The following is a 22,367-nucleotide window of genomic DNA, read 5'->3' on the forward strand; positions in this document are numbered from 1 at the left end:
AATAATACGACAATGGTGACGACACTTAAAATAAAATGGTCGAGTTTATATAAAGCAATATACTCGTATTTTTGTATTGTAAATATGAATGCTGATCGAGTGTTACTTGCAGTAAAAATAATTTAGACCAATACATTTCATTCATGAAACGTTACCAAAATGAAACAAGCTAGTTTTTTTTATTTACAAATACTTTTTTTTTAATAGAACCGTTTTGCTTTTACTTATAGATTTAATTTAAATCCGATTTCAAAAATATTGATTCTTAAAACAGAATCATTCAATGTAAATACGTAAACAAATATAATAGCTTATTCAGTTTAATATCAATAAATACAATTTTTATTGAAAATGTTATTATTGAATACTGTAAACAGCTTGACCTCTTTCCTCTATTTCTTATTTATTGTTGGTGTAATTAAGTACTAATAACTATTTCATATTTTATGTGAAGCTAAGTGAGATGGTTAGATGATTGTATTAATATTATTGTATATCTTATAATTACGCTTAAACACAAAGTGACTCCTTCACAGAAAAAGAAGGATTTCTCCGCATCGGTTCTCTCAACGTGAGAGTGAAGAAAACTACAGAAGCATTTAGTAACTTCTTAGGCGTGGGGGCAACTAGATCCTCAGCCTATGTACCTAAGTCAGCTCGAGAAGAACGACGTTCGGACGATAGTGACCAACTTAAGAGTTGGGGTTCTGCTGACAATATACAGGTATGTTTTTATAGGAATGATACATATTAAACTATTGTTGTCCATTTAGAAATATGAAATAGGTAAAATATTAATTTCGAAATTCAGAATAATTGGTAAAAACACTATAAAATAATTGTAATATATTCCATAGTAATTTGTTATTTTAATCTAATGTGTTCGACAGAAGGACGACAAGCTGATGCCGCCTCCGAACAACAACAAAGTCCGGCGACGTGGTGCTAGCGGTCGACGTGGGATAGGAGCAGCGCATAGTCGTAGTACCCCTTCCACACCAGACCAAGTATATATTTCTTAACTACTTATTTAGTCTAACAATTTATACTTAACATCCACAGTTTATTTTCGTACCCTGCTGGAGATAGGTACATAGTTTTATTGTCATCTACAATTGCACGCCACCGGGCTTCATCTTCAGTATACAGTACACAAGTGTGCCAAATTCTAATCGATACCAAGTAATCAAGCCCAAACATGAGGTAGTTACTGTAAATCGTTGAGAAGTTCCGTAACAATTACACTTCTTCATCATCAGACCCTGTATCTAGGTGTAAAGTTCTTAGCAACAAAAAAAAAATCAAGTCCGCGACTGTCTGTCATCTCTATTACCAGATCGACTCCAGACCCTTATAAAATTTTTGTGTTTATAAATCTTTATTGAAAAACATAGTAGACACATTACTCGCTCCTGCAATTTTCGCAATATCCCTGAGTTTCTTTTTAATAAAAGCTATTTATATTTACTTTTGTTTTCAGCCTCGAGCCCAAATGGGAGTTAGTGAAGAAGGAGACTCTGATTCCGATTCTGCTGCTGGTTTTCACGCAGCATGGCGACAGCAACGAGCGTCGAACTGTACGTAACGTACATTATAATATATGGGCTTACAAAACAGTGCTCGAGTTACCTGCCCGTTTTCTGATTTTAATCCTACAACCAGCATCACAAATACAAATGTAAATTATCATTTAAGACAAAAACTATTTTAACAGTTTAATGTATTATTTAGAGATTGTTTAGCATTAGGTACTTATGTATATTTATAAATGTTGAGCATAGGAAGTTGTGTAAACACTTTGGTCGATATTTGTGGTTGCTTTCAGAACATATATCTTTTTCAATATTAGTCATTTGGTAAGTTGTAGGTAGATGGTTGTCTCCGGGAGTTTTATAAAATTGGAAATATTATAGATATCGAAGTCCTTTTTTCGAATTTTCAAAATTGCCACTCGCACCGCCATGAGCCATCTTGGAAAAAACAGTTATTACAATTAATGTATACACAGTTTTTTTTACTGCAAAGTACATTTCGATGAGAATTTTGGAAAAAAAAATTGCAAATAGCTTTTTTATCGTGTACACCTTTATGGATCTTATACTCATGTAATTGTGGTACACACTTTCGAAATTTAGCTATTTGCTATTTCTGATGAATCTCACATTTTGAGTTCGTCTGGGCACCAATCGACACTTCGTTTCGTAGCTAACATTGAAACGAAATGGTGGAAAAATTTCGGTCTCTAATATTTCAAGCGGTAACTCAAAACTTCAATATTTAAAATGACTTTTTCGTTAGCATGTCAGTTACGTTTAAAGGAACCAAAATTGTCTTGTTCTTGTTGACTCATCAAACCCCATTCGGATAACAAACAAGATCTTTTGGGACGGCTTGTCCGGTAAAATACAGGCTTATATTAAACAATATTATATGATTTCAAAACTTTCACCGCTTTAGTCTATTGGACAGCATTGCAGTTTTTATCGAGAAGTCAGTGTTCTGTCCTTTTCCAAACATAGTTAAACATTTTGAAAACTAAGAAATTGGGTGATTTACATAATGGTTTCGAATGAAAGTCTGAAAATAGGGTATAATTGTTGATGTCCAAAATAATAGCCTTGTAAAACAGTAAGTAAGTGTGTACAGTAACGAAACAATAATCCTTAGAACCGAAGTTTGAGACAAAGTAGATATAGCGATGGCTATCATGAAAATGTATGGAGATTAATTGTTTAATTATTCTCCATAATTATATTTAGCTACCAATAGATAATACATAATAATTATACATTCCGATCAAAAATCTTGACCCTCTTTTTTACCCGACATTAAAAAAGGTATTTGTAAATTGTAGTTTTTAAAATATTTCTGCCTTTAGGACTCTGTGCCCTTGTACGAGTTTGCTTTACGCTTAAAGTAATCGAAACGAGAGCGCGTTCGGCGCTCTGATTGGTTGGTTCATTCGCATCGGCCAATCAGAGCGTCGTACTAAGGGTTACTGATTGTTCTTATTGCTACCTTCTGACATTTGCTTCAGTGGATTACTGTTCTTTTTATTCTGTGTGTACTACTTTTCTTTATTGTGTGAAGATTTTAAAAAGGTTTTGTAACACATTATGTCTCTTATTCTACGTAGTTATTATATATTTAATTTTATCTGATTTGTTAATGTTTACCAAGGTAAATCAAAGTGAATTCCCATTTTATGAATCCCTTTAGAAATATGTACATTGGATCCTAGGTAAATCTTAATCAAGATGAATTGTAGCTATGTGATAATTGTGAAAGTTTACTATCAGTATTGCTTTGAAATTTTATTATTCACGATGATAATGCCTTTATACAAAGGTTGGTTATGTAATCAATTGTTTCATTTCTTATAATATTAAGTTTTTCGATATATGTAAGTATATTTATATATATTGTTCTAATGAATTAGTGCTAACTCTTTAAATATGTAGACCACAATTATACATTACTATTACAATAAAATACAACAATTTTATTTCTTGGTTTCATTTATGCCGATTTATTGTCTTTTGGTACGAAAAATTCACAACTTAACTAGAGAGTCTGGCAAACTAGCCCTCAATTTACTTTTAAAAAACAAATGTTGGTCGATTACTGGTGTCATTACCATACTTGTTTATTTTTGTATTTTTTTTTAATTTAACAAATCTCTCGATGGTTTAAGGAATCCATCCTTAAAAAACGTGCTTGAGAGCAATGAGCCCCCATTGGAGTGAACGGGGTCTAAAGGTTCATCTGGACAAAGTACATAAACCCAAAAATGTGGCTCCTTGCTCAGTGTCAGGCTCAGTTCCTTCCCCAACCCTTGTTCAGATTTTACAACTTTGGCAAACTTCATCAACGTTCAAAAACAACCCCAGTTTTATAGAGAGTTCAGGTTGGCTTTAATGACAAAATATTTTAAGTTTTGAGCTTAAGTTAAGAAAAATCATAAAGTTTTAGCATGGACTGCGTCTTCCTTGGTCAAATGCCAAATAAAATAGAGAGTTTAAGTTTCTGGTTTTCGGATTCGGATAGATACCGAAGTTGTTGTAGAGTGCATATGGTACCTATAAAAATATGGGCAGAACAAACTGTTGGCTCCTTTTGTTGTAAAAAAGGTCCATGCCGAGGCCGATCAAGAGTGAGTTGGGGTAACATGGTTTGAAAATGTTAAAATTTCAATGCCACGTCACGTGTATTCCATTTAATATACTGTTATGCACACTGTTTGCCTATCTATTTGCTGTCGGTAGATGGTTATCTACCACTTGGACATACATTTCTGGATGCACTAGCCAGAGAAATCGCCGTGCTTCGCATTCAAGTTCAAAAGCTTAATACGGGAAGGAACAGCAGATTCCGTTCACGATCAAAAATGTTATGTTTTGTCAACGAAATATATTTTTACTAAATCGATGAAAATATTAATTTAATTTCAACGTGTACGTACACTGGCTAAACTGCTGACACCTAACTGGTGACTCCCATACCATACTGATGAGAATAAATTTGGAAAGAGAAAGAAGATTAAAGGCCTACCCATCTTCCGCCTTTGGTGTGAGAAGCAACATGTGTAGACCATTGTGCCATCTCATCTTCTAAGTACCACTGCGATGGTGCGGCGGCTTATGCGGCAAAGACATTCAAACGGCGTAAATATTCAAATCTAGTTGGCAAGTACTATGCAAAATAAAACCAGAGGGCTGGCTATTTCTTCGGACAGAAGAAAATCATTGCCATTCTACGTGGCCGTCACGAGGCCGTAAGAGTAGGTACCTATGTTTGTTTTTGTTTATCAAAAATATAATTGCTTTACTAAAATCTGCACTATCAAGATCGATCATTGTTTTAAATAGAAAAGAAATACATGACTCCATTTTAATATTTTATCTTTAAGTATTTCTAAATAGGTATAGGTACCAAACCTATTTAAAAAAACGATTTGTAAGAATATTAATTTACGATAGATTTGAAAAAGGGATTACTGACTCGTTTGAATATAAAGACGGATTTTTAGAAATAATGCTCTGTATAATTATTCATCTGTTAAGTGCATTTCTATAATATAAAGATTTGAGTTTGTTTACATGTGTACCAGATTTGGGTTACGGCACAGAAAACACATAGGGGAGACTGGGGACACTTGATCCCCATTTTAGTTTTTTGCTCATATCTTAGTCTGTGATAATGGTTTTCAGAAAAGTTTTGGTGACTACCTAGAATAACTATTCACCTAACTTTGTGCATTATCAGATTATGGAATTAATTAATAATTAGTATTTTTTTTTTTGTTTTTCTACGACACTACAAAAGGATCAAATGTCCCCTATGCTGGAAGACTTGATCCTTGTGTAGGGTAGACTTGATTACAGGGGAACAAGTGTACCTACTTCATTATAAAATAATATAAATGCATTTTACAATATAAAAATTGTTTATTTAACCATATAAACATACAAAAATCAACAGTTACAATGTTTGTATTATTTTAGGCCTGTATTTGGTAACTTAAAGATAATTCGAGTCTTAGTAATAACAGTCCTTACTAAGTGGGTCCTTATTAAAACTCTTTCTCTTATTTTTGTTTAGCCATATTGTTACTCCATTTATTTATTTTGTCAACTGGTTTATTATTTTCTACAGCAAATTGGTACGCCAACCTCCGCACGCTACTTGAGTTCAAGCCATGGTGAAGTTTACTTGCCTTTTCACAGTATTTAGCCAACTCGGTCTCTTCTTCTTCAGTAAAAACTTTGGATTGTCTATAGTCAGGTTTATAGGATATTTTAACATCTGGCTGTCGTTGTTGTTTTCCGGCGTATCTTTTTAGTGTCATCAAAGGCACATCATAAAGTTTTGCAGTTCCTTTGACAGTGTTTCCTTTCAAAATCTCTTTAACCGCTAATTCAAGTTTGTTTTGTCTATGTGTTTCTTAGCGCCCTCTTTAGGTTTGTACGTTCTCGGCATTTTCCTTCCATCTAAAACAAGTAAAAATACTGAGCAATCTATAACCAAAAATAAAATAGGGGACACTTGATCCCGGAATCAAATCTACCCGCGCTCGCAGTGATCAAGTGTACCCGGAGCTGATTTTTTTCAAAAACCAAATTTTTGTTAAAGAAATAAAGACGTAAATAGAAGGAAAACTCATCAATACAAACTTCAACTAACAACTTTTCTAGTGTTTAGAATGTGGTTACTAATTTATAATTAATAATAAATAAAGATAATGATTTAAATACTCACAGAAAAATATTTTCACCTGGCGAAAACAAAATGGCACCACTGTTCTGAAGTTGTCGATTGTAAACCGTCAAATTTACGTTCAGCCATATACAATGAGTGAAGGCAACAGTATTGCTAGTATTTAAAATAAAAATACCGTGTGCTTATCGATTTATTGACAAGGGATCAAGTCTCCCTGGGGATCAAGTGTCCCCAGTCTCCCTATACTTACAGAAATGTTTTTAGAAGGATATTGGAGTCACGCTGTTTTATTGTTACAAGAAATGATACCACGCGATGTAAGTTTTGTACACAGACCAGAGAAATACAATGGAAGGCGTATGGAGCCGGGACACGCGTAGCCCTGGCCCGTCACACTTAGTACCTACAGCGCATGACAACAAAATCGTACCGTCTGGTTTAACTCAATCTAAATTCCCTTGCCGTAAATAATAATGTCAATGTTTGTCAAAATATTTTCTGTGGCCACACAGTCCAAAATTATTGTAACATTCAATCTTAAAATAATATTATTTGAAAATAGTAAAATAACATATATTACTAGCAAACTTGGCGAACTCCGTTTCGCCACCAATGACTTTTTTTTTAATTGTCTTTGCTATAAACCTCACGGAGCCCGAGACCTTTCCAACGAATGCAAAACCGTGCAAATCGGTTCGTGCGTTCTGTAGTTATAGCGTCAGGAAGGAAAACCCGACTTATTTTTATATAATAGACTAGCAAACCCGGCGAACTCCGTTTCGCCGCCAATGATTTTCTCTGGTTTCCTGCTTTTCTCTTGATTTTTTCCTGAATTTTCTTTGCTATAAACCTCACGGAGCCCGAGACCTTTCCAACGAATGCAAAACCGTGGAAATTGGTTCGTGCGTTCTAGAGTTATAGCGTCAGGAAGGAAAACCCGACTTATTTTTATATAGTAGATAAAAAAAAATGCCCAGACAGTGTGCATTTGGCTGTGCATATGAAATCGGTAAGTTTTACTAATTATTATTTTATTCGTTATAATAATATTTTGTCATAGACAGATACTTATCGTTTATAACTGTTTAAATTAACTCTTCTGTAAGATGTTTATGTATAAAATGCTTTACAATAGGCTTTTTGGCGGACTGACTGACTACTTAATATTATGTAAGAAATAGGTATTGATATTTTTTTATTCTAATTTCAGGTGTGCCAGTCCACCGGTTCCCAAACGCCAACAAGTTCCCTAATGAGTTCAGGGCATGGGTGGAACTTGTTGGCGGAAAAATTGAAAAAGAAAGCGACTTACATTTAAAAAAAAAAAATTGTATGTTATTTGCATTTTACTACCAGGGATCGTAACCGCTATTCCCGGCTAAAACTTGGAGCAGTACCGAGCCTGCATTTACCTGGTTAGTGCCTATGTAATTTATAATATAAAAATAAGTCGAGTTTTACTTCCTGACGCTATAACTTCAGAACGCACGAACCAATGTTCACCCTTTTGCATTCATTGGAAAGGTCTCGGGCTCCACGAGGTTTATAGCAAAGGAAATTAAAAGAAATAAAAGAAAAACTTTTTGAAAAAGCAGGGACCAGGGAAAATCATTGGTGGCGAAACGGAGTTCGCTGGGTTTGTTACTTGAAATCATAAATTATAATACCTATCCTTTTATCACCCAAAGATTATGATGTAGAGGAGGATGCTTACCTATACCTATATACAAATTTATATACTACGAACGTGTGTGACAGTGCTTACAGACAAATTAAGTAATTACTAAATAAAACTTTCATGTTTCAGGGTCAGCGGTTTTGGTACCTGGTAGTACAATGCAGCAAGCAGAAACTGCTCATAATGAAGGTAAAGTAGAAACAACATTGATAAAATTATAATTGTAACAATTTAATTATAAAAGACTAGCTGCTGCCCACAACTTTGTCAGCGTAGAATATTGACTTCAGGCAGTTTTTTTGTTCCAAGTTACAATACGAATTATAGCCTATATGTTTCCCAAACTATACAACAAAACAAAAATACGACGATGTTAAAAAGGATTTTCGTCAATGCGATATCCTAGCATTAAATAATATTTTTTATTGTAATTATTTCAGATTTACTACCCGACTCGAACAATCGACATAGGTACCCATACAGGTAAAAACCCATGAAACATAGTTATTGTATGCAATTGAATATAAAATTAAAATGCATTTTAGAGTAATAATATAATGATAATATCTCCTGGCAACACCATGATGTCAACATGGGAAAATTCTATCTGCTTTTTATATTTATAATTTATACATTACATATTGTTTTTAAAATCAAATCAAATCAACACAGTTTTTGAACTATAAACTTACCCATAAATATTTTACAAAATTAAAAAAAACCATTAGAAAAATAACAATAAAAATAGACATCACAGTGACAGTGACATCAATAACAAAAATCTAATAATATATAACTAAAATGAAGAAAACTATGTGAAAAACATGTTGACGAGAGCTGCCGAGCTGCCGAGCCGAATAAATCAATATTATGTTGATAAATCGCATTTTTGTTGTTTTATTTCAGTATCTTTTATGTTCCTCGGTAGAACTTTCAAAAGGATGGGTCCTCAAATGAACATGCACAAAACCAGTCATGATAAATAACCATGTGAAATTGTGAGATTACTTTTACCTCGGACTGACAGTCCAATTGGGTAGATCTAATTTCGAGTAAGAGGTCCACTGTGTCTTCTCGTCCAACATACCACATTTTCTCAAGACGAAAGTCTTGAAAGACAAATGTTTGTTACCAGTGATGACATATGACTCCGAAATGTAGTCAGTCACAATATACCTCATCAGAAGGCTTAAAGTCACCCAAAGGGTAGAGGTCACTCGCAGTATCCTTGCGAAATGAAAATGAAATGAATGAATGATCTTTTATGTCCTTGGTTACTTTGTGTTCATTATCTAGTATAAACAGAATTGTTTACCTATCTACGTCATATATTAATAACTTTCGGCTGAGGTACATCAAAACGCCTTGGTAAAAGTTCACAGCAATGTTATAGTTTGAAGTTTTTGTAACGTTGTTTGACGTAGGAGTTACGCTACTTTATTTTCAGGATATGCGCAGATATGCAAAGTTTCTGGACCTTCTTAATTACAAAATATCAATTTTTAATTATGCGGCTTTATTTATTGCTAGGTACCATATTTATTCAATATTTATTTGTACGGGTTACGACGTCCATACTTTGGTTTAACCATGTCCTTTATACATGAAAAATCGATAGGAAACAAATTACGCATAGTGGAAACAACCCCACCATCTGTAAATTCCCTCATTGATCGTGGTACATCTCGATAGTTCACCTAGGTGGACCACGAACAATTTTTTTTGTTGTTGGACCACCTTTGTCCATCTAGGTGATCCACGAACACATTTTTTTGCTCGTGGTTCATTTTACTGGTTATGTGACCTCTTTCTGTAAACTGCATAATAAGATCTCTTGCTTATCTATTGCTAATGCTATTAAAAAGCTTATTGCTTTGTGAGAAAAAATATGTGACGACGCGTCGTCACATATAGATATTATTTTACCAAGGTCGCGACGTTAGTAAAATAATTTCTATTGTAAGCAAGTAGAAATATTTTTAAACATGGATGAATTGTGTTATGTATCTAGGAAAGGGGGCAGAGTCCTATTAAACGATAGTCATCAGTACTATAAAGTGAAGCAGTTCAAGAATGGTTGTGCATTATGGCGGTGTTCCGAGTATAAAAAAAAGAAATGCCGAGGAAATGTGATCATCAAGGTAATATTATTTTCTAAACTAGGTACATAGTTTTACAGGGAACATTAAGAAAATGACATTTTATAACAAAGTGATTTTTTTTACTTTCTAATTTTATTTTAGGTCAATTCAGTCATTAAAAGAAAAGATCACCAATGCACTCCAAATTTGGCAAAAAACTTGGTTGCAAAAGGGTTAGCAGAATTAAGAGAAAGTGTAAAAACAGACACTGCCCCTGTGCCCACACTTTATCACGAAGCGAAAGCAAAACTTCAGAACATGGGCTTAGATTAGATGGGCAGACTATTACAACGAAGGGTTACGTGTTATAATTTTTTGTTCGGAAGATAACCGGCAAAAATTTGTTCAATTAATTTTTTGGTGATGCTACATTCGATGCCTGTCCACCACCATTTTATCAGTTGTATATTATTGTAAGAATAAAAAACAGGAGACATATAATATTGTTTTCAAGTTGATCGTATCTCAACTGCCAGAATTTAGACCTACTAAATTCCATTGTGATTTCGAAATAGGGGCAATTAATGCTTTGCAAGAAACTTTACCAGACGATGAACTACGTGGCTGTTTTTACCACTGGAAATAAGCTCTATGGAAAAAGTCGAAAAAATTAGGTCTTAAAAGCAAGAAAGAGAAGAGACTAGTGGGATTAACAACCGCACTTCCACTTCTACCTAAAGAATTTATCCAGGGTGGTTTGCAATATATAAAAGATGAAAGTTACGGGAAGAACAAAATGATTTCTTTCTTCAAATATATAGATAAGTTTTGGTTGAAAAAAAACTTCAACAAAATGCTGAGCGTGTTTGGTGAAAGGTATCGGCCGAACAATGTGGCCGAATCATATCATTCTAAACTTAAAAAAAAATGTGCACAAAAGAAACACAACTGTGCTACGGTTACTTATGGCGTTAAAAGATATACAAAATAAAACGTTTTGTCACAAAAGGAAAAATGTTTACACAGACGATGATGATGACATACGCGACGTTCAGTTAGAGTTAATCAATAATGATTTAACCGTCGGCGTGGCCCTAGAAAAACTACGTTAAAAATGAGAGATAAATAAACCTTTTTATACACTAGATACCTTTTTAGAAGTTAAGGTTTTGGTTTTGCGTAAACTCAGTCGTGCATTAACTTATTTAGGGTCGTATATAAAACATTTCGAAAAAGAGATGCATTTTTATTACAAGTATTATAATAAGATTTTTTCGAAGGTGAACCACCAACCATACGTTTTTGCGATTATTTTTAATAGAAAGGAAAGATAGACCACCTACAAATAAAATTGTTCGTGGTCCATCTAGGTGAACTATCGAGGTGTACCACGACCAATGAGGGGGTGAATTGAAGGTATGGAAGCGGTTTGCAAAGTTTTGTTCATTAAATATCGTTATGATGCAATATTAACGCGAAATTTCAATCAGGACTCAGTAGAAAATTTCTTTGGGAACATAAGCAGCTATGGAGCTAGAACAACGCTCCAAATACGATGTCATTCGAAGGGGCGTTTAAAGCCCTTTTGCTAAACAATTACTCTGCGCCTCATTCCAAACATGCCAATTGTGAAGAGGATACGAATGAATGTCTCCAGAGTCTAGGCTTTTTTGTAACAGAAAATCATAAAGTAGGTATCTATTAAACAGACTGAGGAAGAATTTACATTTAGTGAAGATGTTTTAATGAATTACTCAAAACAGCCTGATGCAGGACAAAGAAATTATGTGTGCGGTTGGGTCATAACCAAGTGTCTGAAAGACGTGGTAAAATCATGTAAACATTGCAGGCAAAATCTTCTTGATATCAATGATCAAAACAGCAATAACAGTTTAATAAAGGCTTAAAGAGTATAACAGTAAGAAATGGTTGTGTTATCCAAATACTTTGACACAAAACTATTTCCACGAAATCCAAAATTTGACGCAATCTTTATTAAAAACAAACGTGTCTAAAACTAATATACGAAAGACTATCAAATCGTTAGCAGAAATATTGGTAGAAACCCCATTTAATTGTAACACACAAAAATAACCTAACAATATTTTTAAAATGTGTCAGCCAGCGTAATGCTGCATAGCTGGTGCAAATCTATTTTTCAGCGGGAAAACTCACATATACCGGAGATGACGAAACAAAAATTGCAGCCCAAATGTATCATAATAAACATAAATCTTATAAGAATAAAAAATAAAAATCAATTTGAACCAAAATACAAGTGTTCGGTTCAGAAGTGTATAAAGTAATTTAATTAATACAAATTATTTTACTTTAGATTAAATTTCTATAAATATAATGTAGGTAATGAATGACAATGAACTGTTTTATGAAACTATGAAATGTTATATATGTTCTATGGCGAAACGGAGTTCGCCGGGTTTGTTACTTGAAATCATTAATTGAAATCACCAATCATTTTATCGCCCAATAATATTCCAAAACAAATTAATATGCACTAAAAAGTAAAAGAAATAATTACGTATTTTTCAACAACTTAATAGATCAACTAACTTTACTAACTCATCATACACATTATAATGTAAGTAGGTACAATTATTGTTATTTCTGGAGTCGGTGTCAGCCAACTAAGATAGATTTGTTATTTATCACAACAAAACATTACAGTTTTACACCAGTTGTAAGTAGGTACTCAACCACCACTCCGCCCGTGTCGTACCCGTGCCGTGCTAGTTGTTGGCGTTTCCTAGGCTGGTTCTGTTCGGGCGGTGAGCTACCCTTGCTCGCCGTCCGCAGGCCCGCACTGGACACTAATTATCCCAATAAGTGGATCGGGAGAGGCGGACCTGTACCGTGGCCAGCTAGAAGTTCAGACCTGACCCCTATGGATTTTTATGTGTGCGCCTCAAAGAGCCATCAGACCACCACAGATGGGGCCCAGTAGGGCTGATGCCTGATCCGGAGCTGCGGACTACCTAGCGGGTTTACCGGGGCTCCGGCTCGAAAAGCAGGAGAAGGAACAGGGTGGTTTTTTAGTCAGTAAGAGTCTGACACTCCCTCTCGCCTCGCCCAAGGTGGGAGAAGACATTGGATGATTTTCCCCTCTCAAAAAAAGCCACTTCCTGACACTCCTTCTGAAGTGAAGTGAACCAGTTTGTTTTATTTTGTTATCTGACTCAAGTTAAATTTGAAGCTTAAATATCGATATTCTTATTACTACCTTGTAGTACTTCATCGATGTTTTGGCAAAGAATTCAAATTATTCCCTATCATGTTATACCTTATCAGAAAGCTGAAGAATTGTAGATATTTTAACGCACATTTGCAGAACAGTTGTCATAGACTTTTTTTTAAATATCTTACAAAGAAAAACAACTTATCACAAATTTATTTACTTTTTTTAACATTCGATCGTCTGCTACGACTCAGTTGGTACAGTTATTTACAGTTTTAGTTTTCTAAATAATAAAGCAACTAATCTACTACACAAAAAAGCAAAAACAAAACAAAATTTAGCCACCAAAGACAAAACAAGGGAGAAATAGCCAAAAAAATGGGAAATTTTATCAAAAAAGTTAAAATGCCGATAATTTGAAAACGGTTAAGTTTGGGATATGGGGTCCCATGGTCAAATCAGTCAGGAATGATGTAAACTATCACGTCTTAAAGGATTTAGGTCGACTTACCCTTTAACCCTGTATTTTTATTATTTAATTTTAATATAACGCCCATACTAGTGACCACCATATGTGCAAGTGTCAGTTGGCACTTAGGTATCTATATATTAATACGTGATGCAAAAACTTTGGACCACTTTTTACGATAATTGCGCGGACGTAGGAGCATAAAATTTGGTACACTTATAGTTTATGTGTAGGAGAAGTGCATAGCGCTAATATTTTTCAAAAATAATGCTTATAAAGTACATTAAATCAATAAATAAAACATTACACACACATGCATAGTATCTGATCGTATTTGACAAAACGTCAAAATCGATAGACATTGCGATGATATTCTCACGTCTCATATGAAAAGAGTTTTATAAAAGAGTTTGAATTAAATAAAAATTATCCTTCAACGTACGTTAAGTGGTATTGTAAATTAAATCATATATGGTCGAATTTCGGCCACTAGGCGACCACTAGTATTATTAAATATGCCAAAACACAATAGAGTATTAAATGGCCTAGCAAGAAAAATCATTTATGATTTGTGTCTATCAAATCGTTAGCAGAAATAGCCCATACTAGTGACGACCATATGTGCAAGTGTCAGTTGGCACTTAGGTATCTATATATTAATACGTGATGCAAAAACTTTGGACCGCTTTTTACGAAAATTGCGCGGACGTAGGAGCATAAAATTTGGTACACTTATAGTTTATGTGTAGGAGAAGTGGAGAACGCTAATATTTTTCAAAAATAATGCTTATAAAGTACATTAAATCAATAAATAAAACATTACACACACATGCATAGTATCTGATCGTATTTGACAAAACGTCAAAATCAATAGACATTGCGATGATATTCTGACGTCTCATATGAATAGAGTTTTATAAAAGAGTTTAGTTTGAGTTTGAGTTAAATAAAAATTATCCTTGAACGTATGTTAAGTGGTATTGTAAATTAAATCGTATATGGTCGAATTTCGATCACTAGGCGACCACTAGTATTATTAAATATGCCAAAACACAATAGAGTATTAAATGGCCTAGCGAGAAAAATCATTTATGATTTAACGCAGTTTATGAAAAAATAATATTGCAGTAATACTTTACTTCGCGAATGTACCTGCGCGAAAGTTCGCAAAGCCTAACTTCAGACCTGCCAAGTTCCGTTGACGGTACTGTAGTTACTATAAGCAATTGAACATAATATTGTGGGATAGGATTCTTAAATAAAAAATAATAATAACTCTTCTTCTATTTTATTTTCCGTCCTAACGTCTTCGTGCCAATAATCATGTAACGTCTTTCTATTCACTTCCTTTCATCGTCTATATCCCTCTCTTTCACACATAACACTCTCTCTTACACTTCCTCTTGCGTTCCGTTTCCCACAATATTAAACTGCATTTTAGTTTAATAATATAATAATAAATCTAAAATTTTGTTAAAATGATGCCTTCTATTACAGCGAGACCTGAAAGGCTTAACAGCAATAATAAAATAATTCAAGAACAATCTTAAAGCTTGGCTAGCAAGCCAAAGAAATAATTAAAATACGGTAAATATTATATTATTTCAGCAGCCACATCAGGTGAATCAAGAACCACTGCTCATGAGCTCACAATTAACATAACACGCTTTTAATTCCCCAAAAGATAGAAGAGAATAAAAAAACCACTTTACCAATTCTATAAGTGGATATTTTTAAATTTAGTTATTGTACAGTATGTTGTTATTTTTTTGTCTTTTCAGGCAGGTGCTGTTAAGAGTTACACTGAGACGTATAACTGGGGGAAAATAAAAGCCATCGACGCGAAAACAAAAGGCCTCCGGTCTGGGATAAGCCGCCTTAACTTATTGCTTTGTGTTTCTAATATTTTGAAGTTTTATAAATAATACACAAATAAATGGACACCCCAAAAAAATAATTAAGTTTATTATTTTTAAATATAACCACGTATACCACGTAACAGGTCATTCATACGGCTAAATTAATTAATTTTGACAATGAAATTAAGTATTTTGTAGAATTATTTTGTCATAGTAGTTGTTGAAAATAAAATAGAAAACGCACGTACAAAATGTTTCCTACCTAGATGTCACTGTGTGCGTAATTACGTACCGATCACTATATAGATGCTCCCATAAATATTTATATATAGACAGAAACACTTTGAAATAAAATTAAAAATGCAGATGAATATGTAAACAAAGTTTTTTATAATTGCCTTTTTCTTGGAAACTTTTAATTCGATGTTTTAAACCACTTCAATCATACCAAACAATATTAAATCAAATCAATCTATTAAATCAAAAAATGCCCCAACGGTGTGCATTTGGCTATGCTGATCAAACCGGTGAGTTTTACTAATTACTATAATTATAATAATATTTTGTCATAGACGATGTTTGCGGTTTATAACTGTTTAAATGAACTCTTCTGTAAGAAGTTTATGTATAAAATGCTTTACAATAGGCTTTTTGGAAGAAAGCAAATACACACTCTATTTAATGTTTTAAAGTCTAAATGGACAGACTGGGAACTCACGGGTCTGACTGTAAATGGTTGAGATGTATCTTAAAAAATAACTTTTCATAAAATTCGGGTCCATAGGAATAAGAAATCGTAAAATATTGGAACTAAGAATTAACATTATCATCCATTAAATATTTTCAAAGAGATGTCGTGCCTGTATAGCGGTTTCAGGACGGCAATGTGAATACCTGTTGTAGAAAACACTTTATTTGAGTTCATGACTTTAAACAATAACTTTTTTAGGGTTCCGTAGCCAATTGGCAAAAAACGGAACCCTTATAGATTCGTCATGTCTGTCTGTCTGTCCGTCCGTATGTCACTGCCATTTATTTCCGAAACTGTTGGGCCTACATAGTTGAAACTTTGTAGAATGATGCATTTTGGTAACCGCTATTCGAATTTTGAATAAAAATGAATAAATTTAAAAATTAAAGAGGGACCCTCCACACAATTTTTTTTTTTTCAGCTAACATATCCGTGATTGGTGTCTATGGGATTTTCTATCCGTGTTAATTCGCATGCAAACTTCATATGTGCGATGCAGGATATTTGTGACGTCATCCATTGTTTTGCTCGTCGATAGTCTATGTGCGACTTCTGTCTTCTGTCACTTGTCACTTGTCAATGTGTCGCCACAACTATGTAAAACCAAGTTATTTTACAATTTTTATATTATGCCATCTACTTGCTGTTACGGAACCCTTCATGGGCGAATCCAACTCGCACTAGGCCGGTTTTTTATCTTAATCAACCACATTCTCAAAATCAACACTAACGAGATACTATTTTTTTTCAGCACAGTCACTTATAATACGATGAAAATTTTATCTAGAGTACTTAGTTCGTCTAAAAATGGCATCCTTTACGAAACTAAGGCAGTTAGCTCAGAATGTAGCATACCATATAAGGTACTGAAGCAGTACTCAGAATAAGCAGACATAAGCAAAAATACAGACGAAAAAATAAAGATTTGTAGCAACAAGAGTCAAAAGACTGGCACAGGGTGTGGCTCTTTCGTTGATAACACATAAGTCACTGTAACTTAAAAACTATAGGACCTACAACTGTTATCCCCCATCCCTTAAACTGGGGTGGGTGGAAGTTTGTATAAGACTTCTAAACGTTAGGGTACTTCCTAAAGCGCTAGAAGCCAAAATTACGTACATATTGTGTGCACCCAGATAAACTTATAGCATTTGCCCCCATCCCCTAAAACGGGGGGTTGAATGAGACTTTAACCAATTTTACAAATTAAGACGTGATATCTCATTCAAACGTTGTACCATTGTTGCTGTGTTTTATTCAAATAAGTTAAGTGATTTAAAAGACAGAGATTAGAGAGTAGGTACCGGGATTTTATCTCATATTTCCCGTTCCCATGAGATTTCTGGCATGAAAGCTATCTTATACCCTTTCTCGGGTCTAAAACTATCGTTGTACCGAATTACCCTCAAATAATTTCAGTGGTTTAAGGTATAGAGAATCCCGGTATTTTGAGGCTTTGTTCCCGTTCCCGTGAAATTTCCGGGATAAGAACTATTTTATGCTTTTATCGGTAATCAAACGATATTTAACCAAATTCCACCTATATTAACTCAGTGAATTAACAAGTGGAGAGTTCCAGGTTTTTTCGTGTTTAACTATTACTATATCTATACCGAATCACATTGAAATCGTTTCAGTGGTTAGATAAAAACAGTATAGTAAAAAGTTTCAACGTCTCTCTCCCTTTTCTCACTTTAGGGGGCGAATTTCCTAAAATCCTCTCCTGGTGTTACCCTTCACCCCCCAATGAACACGCATGCCAAATTTCAGGTATCTACGGTCAGTAGTTTCGGCTGTGCGTTGTTGGACCGTCAATCCCTCACTCAATAACAGACAGTTTTAGAAGAAGATTATAATAGAAGATTACTTTGTATAAATACTGTGAGATGAGAATAAGTCCTTTATTATGTAAATCGTGAATAGGTATTTTTTTGTTACACTTTTATTTTGGTTTAATTTTTGTCACATGGATTTTAAATGGTTTTCGTCTACTTATAATTAAAAAAATCACTAAAACTTTCTAATCTTTCGCAAATTCACAAAGTTTGAATACGTATCTTTTTCACATATTGTGCCCATGAAAACTTTTCAGAGTTATTTTTATAATGGTTTTCGCAACATCTTCGGCTTCTTGGCATTTTTGTTTTATAAATATTGCACCACTAGGAAATTCTCCCTTGTCGTGGGGTACGTTTACAAACATACAATTTCACCTACACATAAAACCCAGACAATTTGTGGATCACATAAAGAGTTGTTCCGTACGGATTTCAAACCCATGACCTGTTTTGCCGCAGCCAATTAATTAAGTTAGATTATCATTTTTCAGGTGCTAGCAAGTTATGTACAAGAACAAATAGGTGCTCAATTGTATTAAAAAAATTAATGCCACTTTCATAAACATAATTGAATTATCGTCGCGTGGGTTATCTTATCTTATGTATGTTCTATAAAATATAAGGCTCTGAATATTCAACTTCCATGCAACGAAACGATAACAAACTACAAGCACATTGAGTAAATATTATGAAAAATACGTGCTCCAAGCTGGAGCTACGGTTTTCAAAGTTACAAGTTTGATACAAAAGTCAAAAAGTCAAAAGTCAAAATCATTTATTTCAAATAGACCAGGAAGGCACTTTTGAACGTCAAAGCAAATATAATAATATTAATAACGTCTGTCTGTCGGTCAGTCCTCTAGTGAAGCTATTTGCTCGTTCCAAAGTGTAGATTCCTATAGAGAAGAACGAGCAAGAAACTCCATAGGTTACTCTTTTTTAATCAGATTTACAATACAATGCTTGGTTACATTGTTTCGATTACTTCAACTATGTGAGAACAATGTAAAACTAATATACAGTCAAAGCGATAGAAAAAGAAAATAACCTAGAGGACAATAAAAATTAATGCAGTCCGGAGCTGACCAGTCCCAGTTAACAGCGCCCGTTCACGAACATGACACGTACACCAGCACCGCCCAACTCAACCATGTTGCAGGGAATCGAGCGATCCAATGCCCGTGCCACCGCCAATGAGACCTTTGAGTGAGCATGATAACTCCAAGCTGACATAAATGCATTCTACTAGTTTTAGTTAATTACAGGGCTCTCACATTTACAATGATTGTATAAAGTAGACAACACATCGAAATAACATGGTTATATTACAAAAATTTTTCGTTATCCTGTGGAGCCGGACCAGCTTGCCTCCAAGCATTAAAAAATTTTTTTTTTTTTTTTTTTTTTTTTTTTTTTTATGGAACAAGCCGGCAATCGAGCAGACGTATTACCTGATGGTAAGCAATCGCCGCCGCCCATGGACACTTGAAACACCAAAGGCGTTACAAGTGCGTTGCCGGCTTTTTGGGAGTTAGGAATTTATGTTCGGGAATCGGGGATGGGGAAGATTGGGAAGGGGGGAATTGGGCCTCCGGTAACCTCACTCACACAACGAAACACAACGCAAGCGTTGTTTCACGTCGGTTTTCTGTGAGGCCGTGGTATCACTCCGGTCGAGCCGGCCCATTCGTGCCGAAGCATGGCTCTCCCACACTTGTTTTATTTTTATTTTCTATGTAATCATTTACTTTGTAGTATGCTTGTCTACATAACGTTTTTTTAATACAAAGTTAAAATTTTGATTCATTCAAATTCTGTATTTCCATTGGAACTTTATTATAACATTTAACACAGAATCCCATAAATGACTTACTTATTTTTGACAATCTAAAAAATGGTTGACTTAATCTATCCTTATGCCTAGTTTGATAGTTGTGTCTGTCAAATACTTTCGCAAACAAATGTAGGTTTTTTCTAATATACATAAGATTTTCATAAATAAATTAACATGGAACGGTCATAATATTGATCTCCTTAAACTTTTTTCTGAGAGATTCGCGACGACCTAGGTTGTAAATAGCTCTGACGGCGCGCTTTTGTAGGATAAAGATAGACTCAACATCAGCAGCCTGTCCCCACAGCAAAATACCATACGACATGATGCTATGGAAGTAACTGAAATATACTAGTCTTGCCGTGTCTATGTCGGTTAGCTGTCTGATCTTCCAGACAGCGTACATTTACAGACAGACAGACAGATACATTTGACATATATCACTTTTATTTGTAATTTTTAAATAAGTAGTTCAATTATCAGAGTATATCTTGTTGGGAACAAGGGAGACACACGTGCAACGTGGCGGCGCCGTAAACCTCCGACCGCGTAGCGCCGACCGACGGGAGCCGGGTGACCAGATTGTTCCCGCCCTTCATCCGGCACTGTCGCGCCGCCCGCCAGGCCGCCCGTCGCGATACACGCACATCGGACATGTGCGTTCTAATTACTTACTAATTCCTCGTTTGACAAATAGCTCCTTTGGTGACACAATATTTCGTGATCAGGTGAAATTTGCGGATAACAGCTGCTCTGAGGTAAGGACACGTACCTACTTACGTAGTATTAATTTTGTTTAGCATCTTAACGTTTCAATAAAAGCTTACGACACTAAAATATAGCAATAAAGATTCTTAAGCTAGAAAGAACAGTTAAAGACGGTGGTTAGATGGAACTAGCAAAGGCATTTTAAATTTAAATGTTTTGCTTATTTTACAGGTGCTGTTCTATTATCAAACTAAGTTTGTTGCATATCTGGACGGAATGAAACTTAGCTATGGATAACCCTATCTAAGTTTATTATATATATTTATACGAGTATCTATAAAGATACTCGTATTTATATAGTTGTAAATTTGTGTCTGCAATAAAATAAATGAAGTGACTAAAATGGGAGTACATAGTTTAAAATGTTTTGTTTCTATCGGGAATAAAACTCAATAACTTGGCACGCAATAACCATAAATATATTATATTTCCCAGTGAGCAAATATTAATGCCATTACCAAAAAAAGTAATTAATTAGGTACCCATAAGGCGGTTAATATTAGTTTCACATGTAAGGGGTTTCATTGTTAAACTAATTTAATAGATTTCCCATGTTACATGTTTTTTTCAATTCCCGTGAATAGTTGACTCCGTAATCAACTGTATCTTAGACTATTTAATTTAGAAAGTTATGCATCAACAATAATAAATTAATGATGCGATTACACACGGTTTACCTAAGTAATGACGGGTAGTCAAGAAAAACATGTGTAATACGTTTGCTTAATTAGTTAATAGTCCTCGAGACTGCTTCTCCCTCTGACTAAAGAATTAAGCCCACAATTAATGGTAATTACCTCAGGTGGAGGGTTTTAATGGAATTAAATTGATTTTCTAAAGCACTCTGTACCGCAAAGTTATTGAAAACTACAGATTAAACGTTTTTCAATTGATTTTTAAGTGTGTACTAGACATTTGCAACGATTTTTCTTAAATTAAAATATTTCTCTCTCCATTTTACTGGCGTTTGCTGACGAAAATGGAATATACCTTAACATCATTGTAGTACCACATCTACGTCTATCCTTTTTATTAAAATCTTATAAGTTCGATAACTTAATAAACTGTAGGGATTTCAATAGGAAGTCCTATAGCGAAATGATAGTCATGGCTATTCACCCTCGAACCATTTCGTTACTAAAAGTTACTTAGACGTAGCACCTAAGCTATAACCTCTTTAGATATCACTTATTAGTTGGTGAAAACCAAAATGTGTTAAATGGTAACTATCTTAGCTTAGGAGTTACTTAAAATTTAGAAGAGTTTGGTAAAAATGGGCATTAGAGTATTAGAGTACCAAAATAAATAAGTAGATATTACATTTCCTTACCATTTGAAAGTTTCAGCCACCATAAAAGCTTGGATCAAATTATTCGTTTTGATACCTGTTTGCTATTCTGATTGCCTATGTACAAGCAATGTTAACGTCAAGCTATTTTTACGAAAAATAATAAACTTGGCAGACCACGTACACCGGTAATTGGAGGGGTACATTAAAATGCTGTAGCTAGGTGGACTTAAAAGGTTTTTATAATTCTTACCAAATGCCGATTCATGTCGATTGATGCTAGTCACTTCTATCAAACTTTCTGGCCACGGCTTTGGTCACATGAAATATCTCGACTGCGCCAGAAGGAGGGTTAATCTTCCATCTTTACAGTTTTATAAAAATACTGA

General features: G+C 34.4%; 2 protein-coding genes and 2 long non-coding RNA genes across 7 annotated transcripts in view; 3 read left to right on the plus strand and 1 right to left on the minus strand.

Moving 5' to 3' along the window:
* Nucleotides 1-3,505, plus strand: part of LOC118263125 (uncharacterized) — a 47,140-nt gene extending 43,635 nt beyond the window's left edge. For 2 of the 3 annotated variants that reach the window (XM_050704151.1, XM_050704153.1), the window contains 3 exons: nucleotides 537-724; nucleotides 891-1,007; nucleotides 1,481-3,505. In XM_050704151.1, coding sequence (XP_050560108.1) covers nucleotides 537-724; nucleotides 891-1,007; nucleotides 1,481-1,585 — 410 coding nt within the window. In that variant the 3' untranslated portion in view covers nucleotides 1,586-3,505. The remainder of the gene's footprint in view (nucleotides 1-536; nucleotides 725-890; nucleotides 1,008-1,480) is intronic. The other variant, XM_050704152.1, reaches the window with a different exon arrangement.
* A 1,922-nt stretch (nucleotides 3,506-5,427) lies between these two features.
* On the minus strand, nucleotides 5,428-6,706 carry LOC126912375 (uncharacterized). Its single transcript, XR_007707068.1, has 2 exons — nucleotides 6,259-6,706; nucleotides 5,428-5,990 (listed from the first exon to the last, which is right to left on the minus strand). It is a non-coding gene; the product is annotated as an uncharacterized LOC126912375 (long non-coding RNA).
* A 472-nt stretch (nucleotides 6,707-7,178) lies between these two features.
* Nucleotides 7,179-15,582, plus strand: LOC118263084 (uncharacterized). The gene is made up of 6 exons (XR_007707065.1): nucleotides 7,179-7,228; nucleotides 7,430-7,634; nucleotides 8,027-8,086; nucleotides 8,338-8,380; nucleotides 15,138-15,227; nucleotides 15,422-15,582. It is a non-coding gene; the product is annotated as an uncharacterized LOC118263084 (long non-coding RNA).
* A 4,927-nt stretch (nucleotides 15,583-20,509) lies between these two features.
* LOC118261844 (cyclic nucleotide-gated cation channel subunit A) overlaps nucleotides 20,510-22,367 on the plus strand; it is a 30,183-nt gene continuing 28,325 nt past the window's right edge. The window contains exon 1 of one of the 2 annotated variants that reach the window (XM_050704143.1): nucleotides 20,510-20,680. The gene's annotated coding sequence lies outside the window, so the exon portion shown is untranslated. The remainder of the gene's footprint in view (nucleotides 20,681-22,367) is intronic. The other variant, XM_035572843.2, reaches the window with a different exon arrangement.

The sequence above is a fragment of the Spodoptera frugiperda genome, chromosome 25 (assembly GCF_023101765.2).
Source record: "Spodoptera frugiperda isolate SF20-4 chromosome 25, AGI-APGP_CSIRO_Sfru_2.0, whole genome shotgun sequence".
Classification (NCBI taxonomy): Eukaryota; Metazoa; Arthropoda; class Insecta; order Lepidoptera; family Noctuidae; genus Spodoptera; species Spodoptera frugiperda.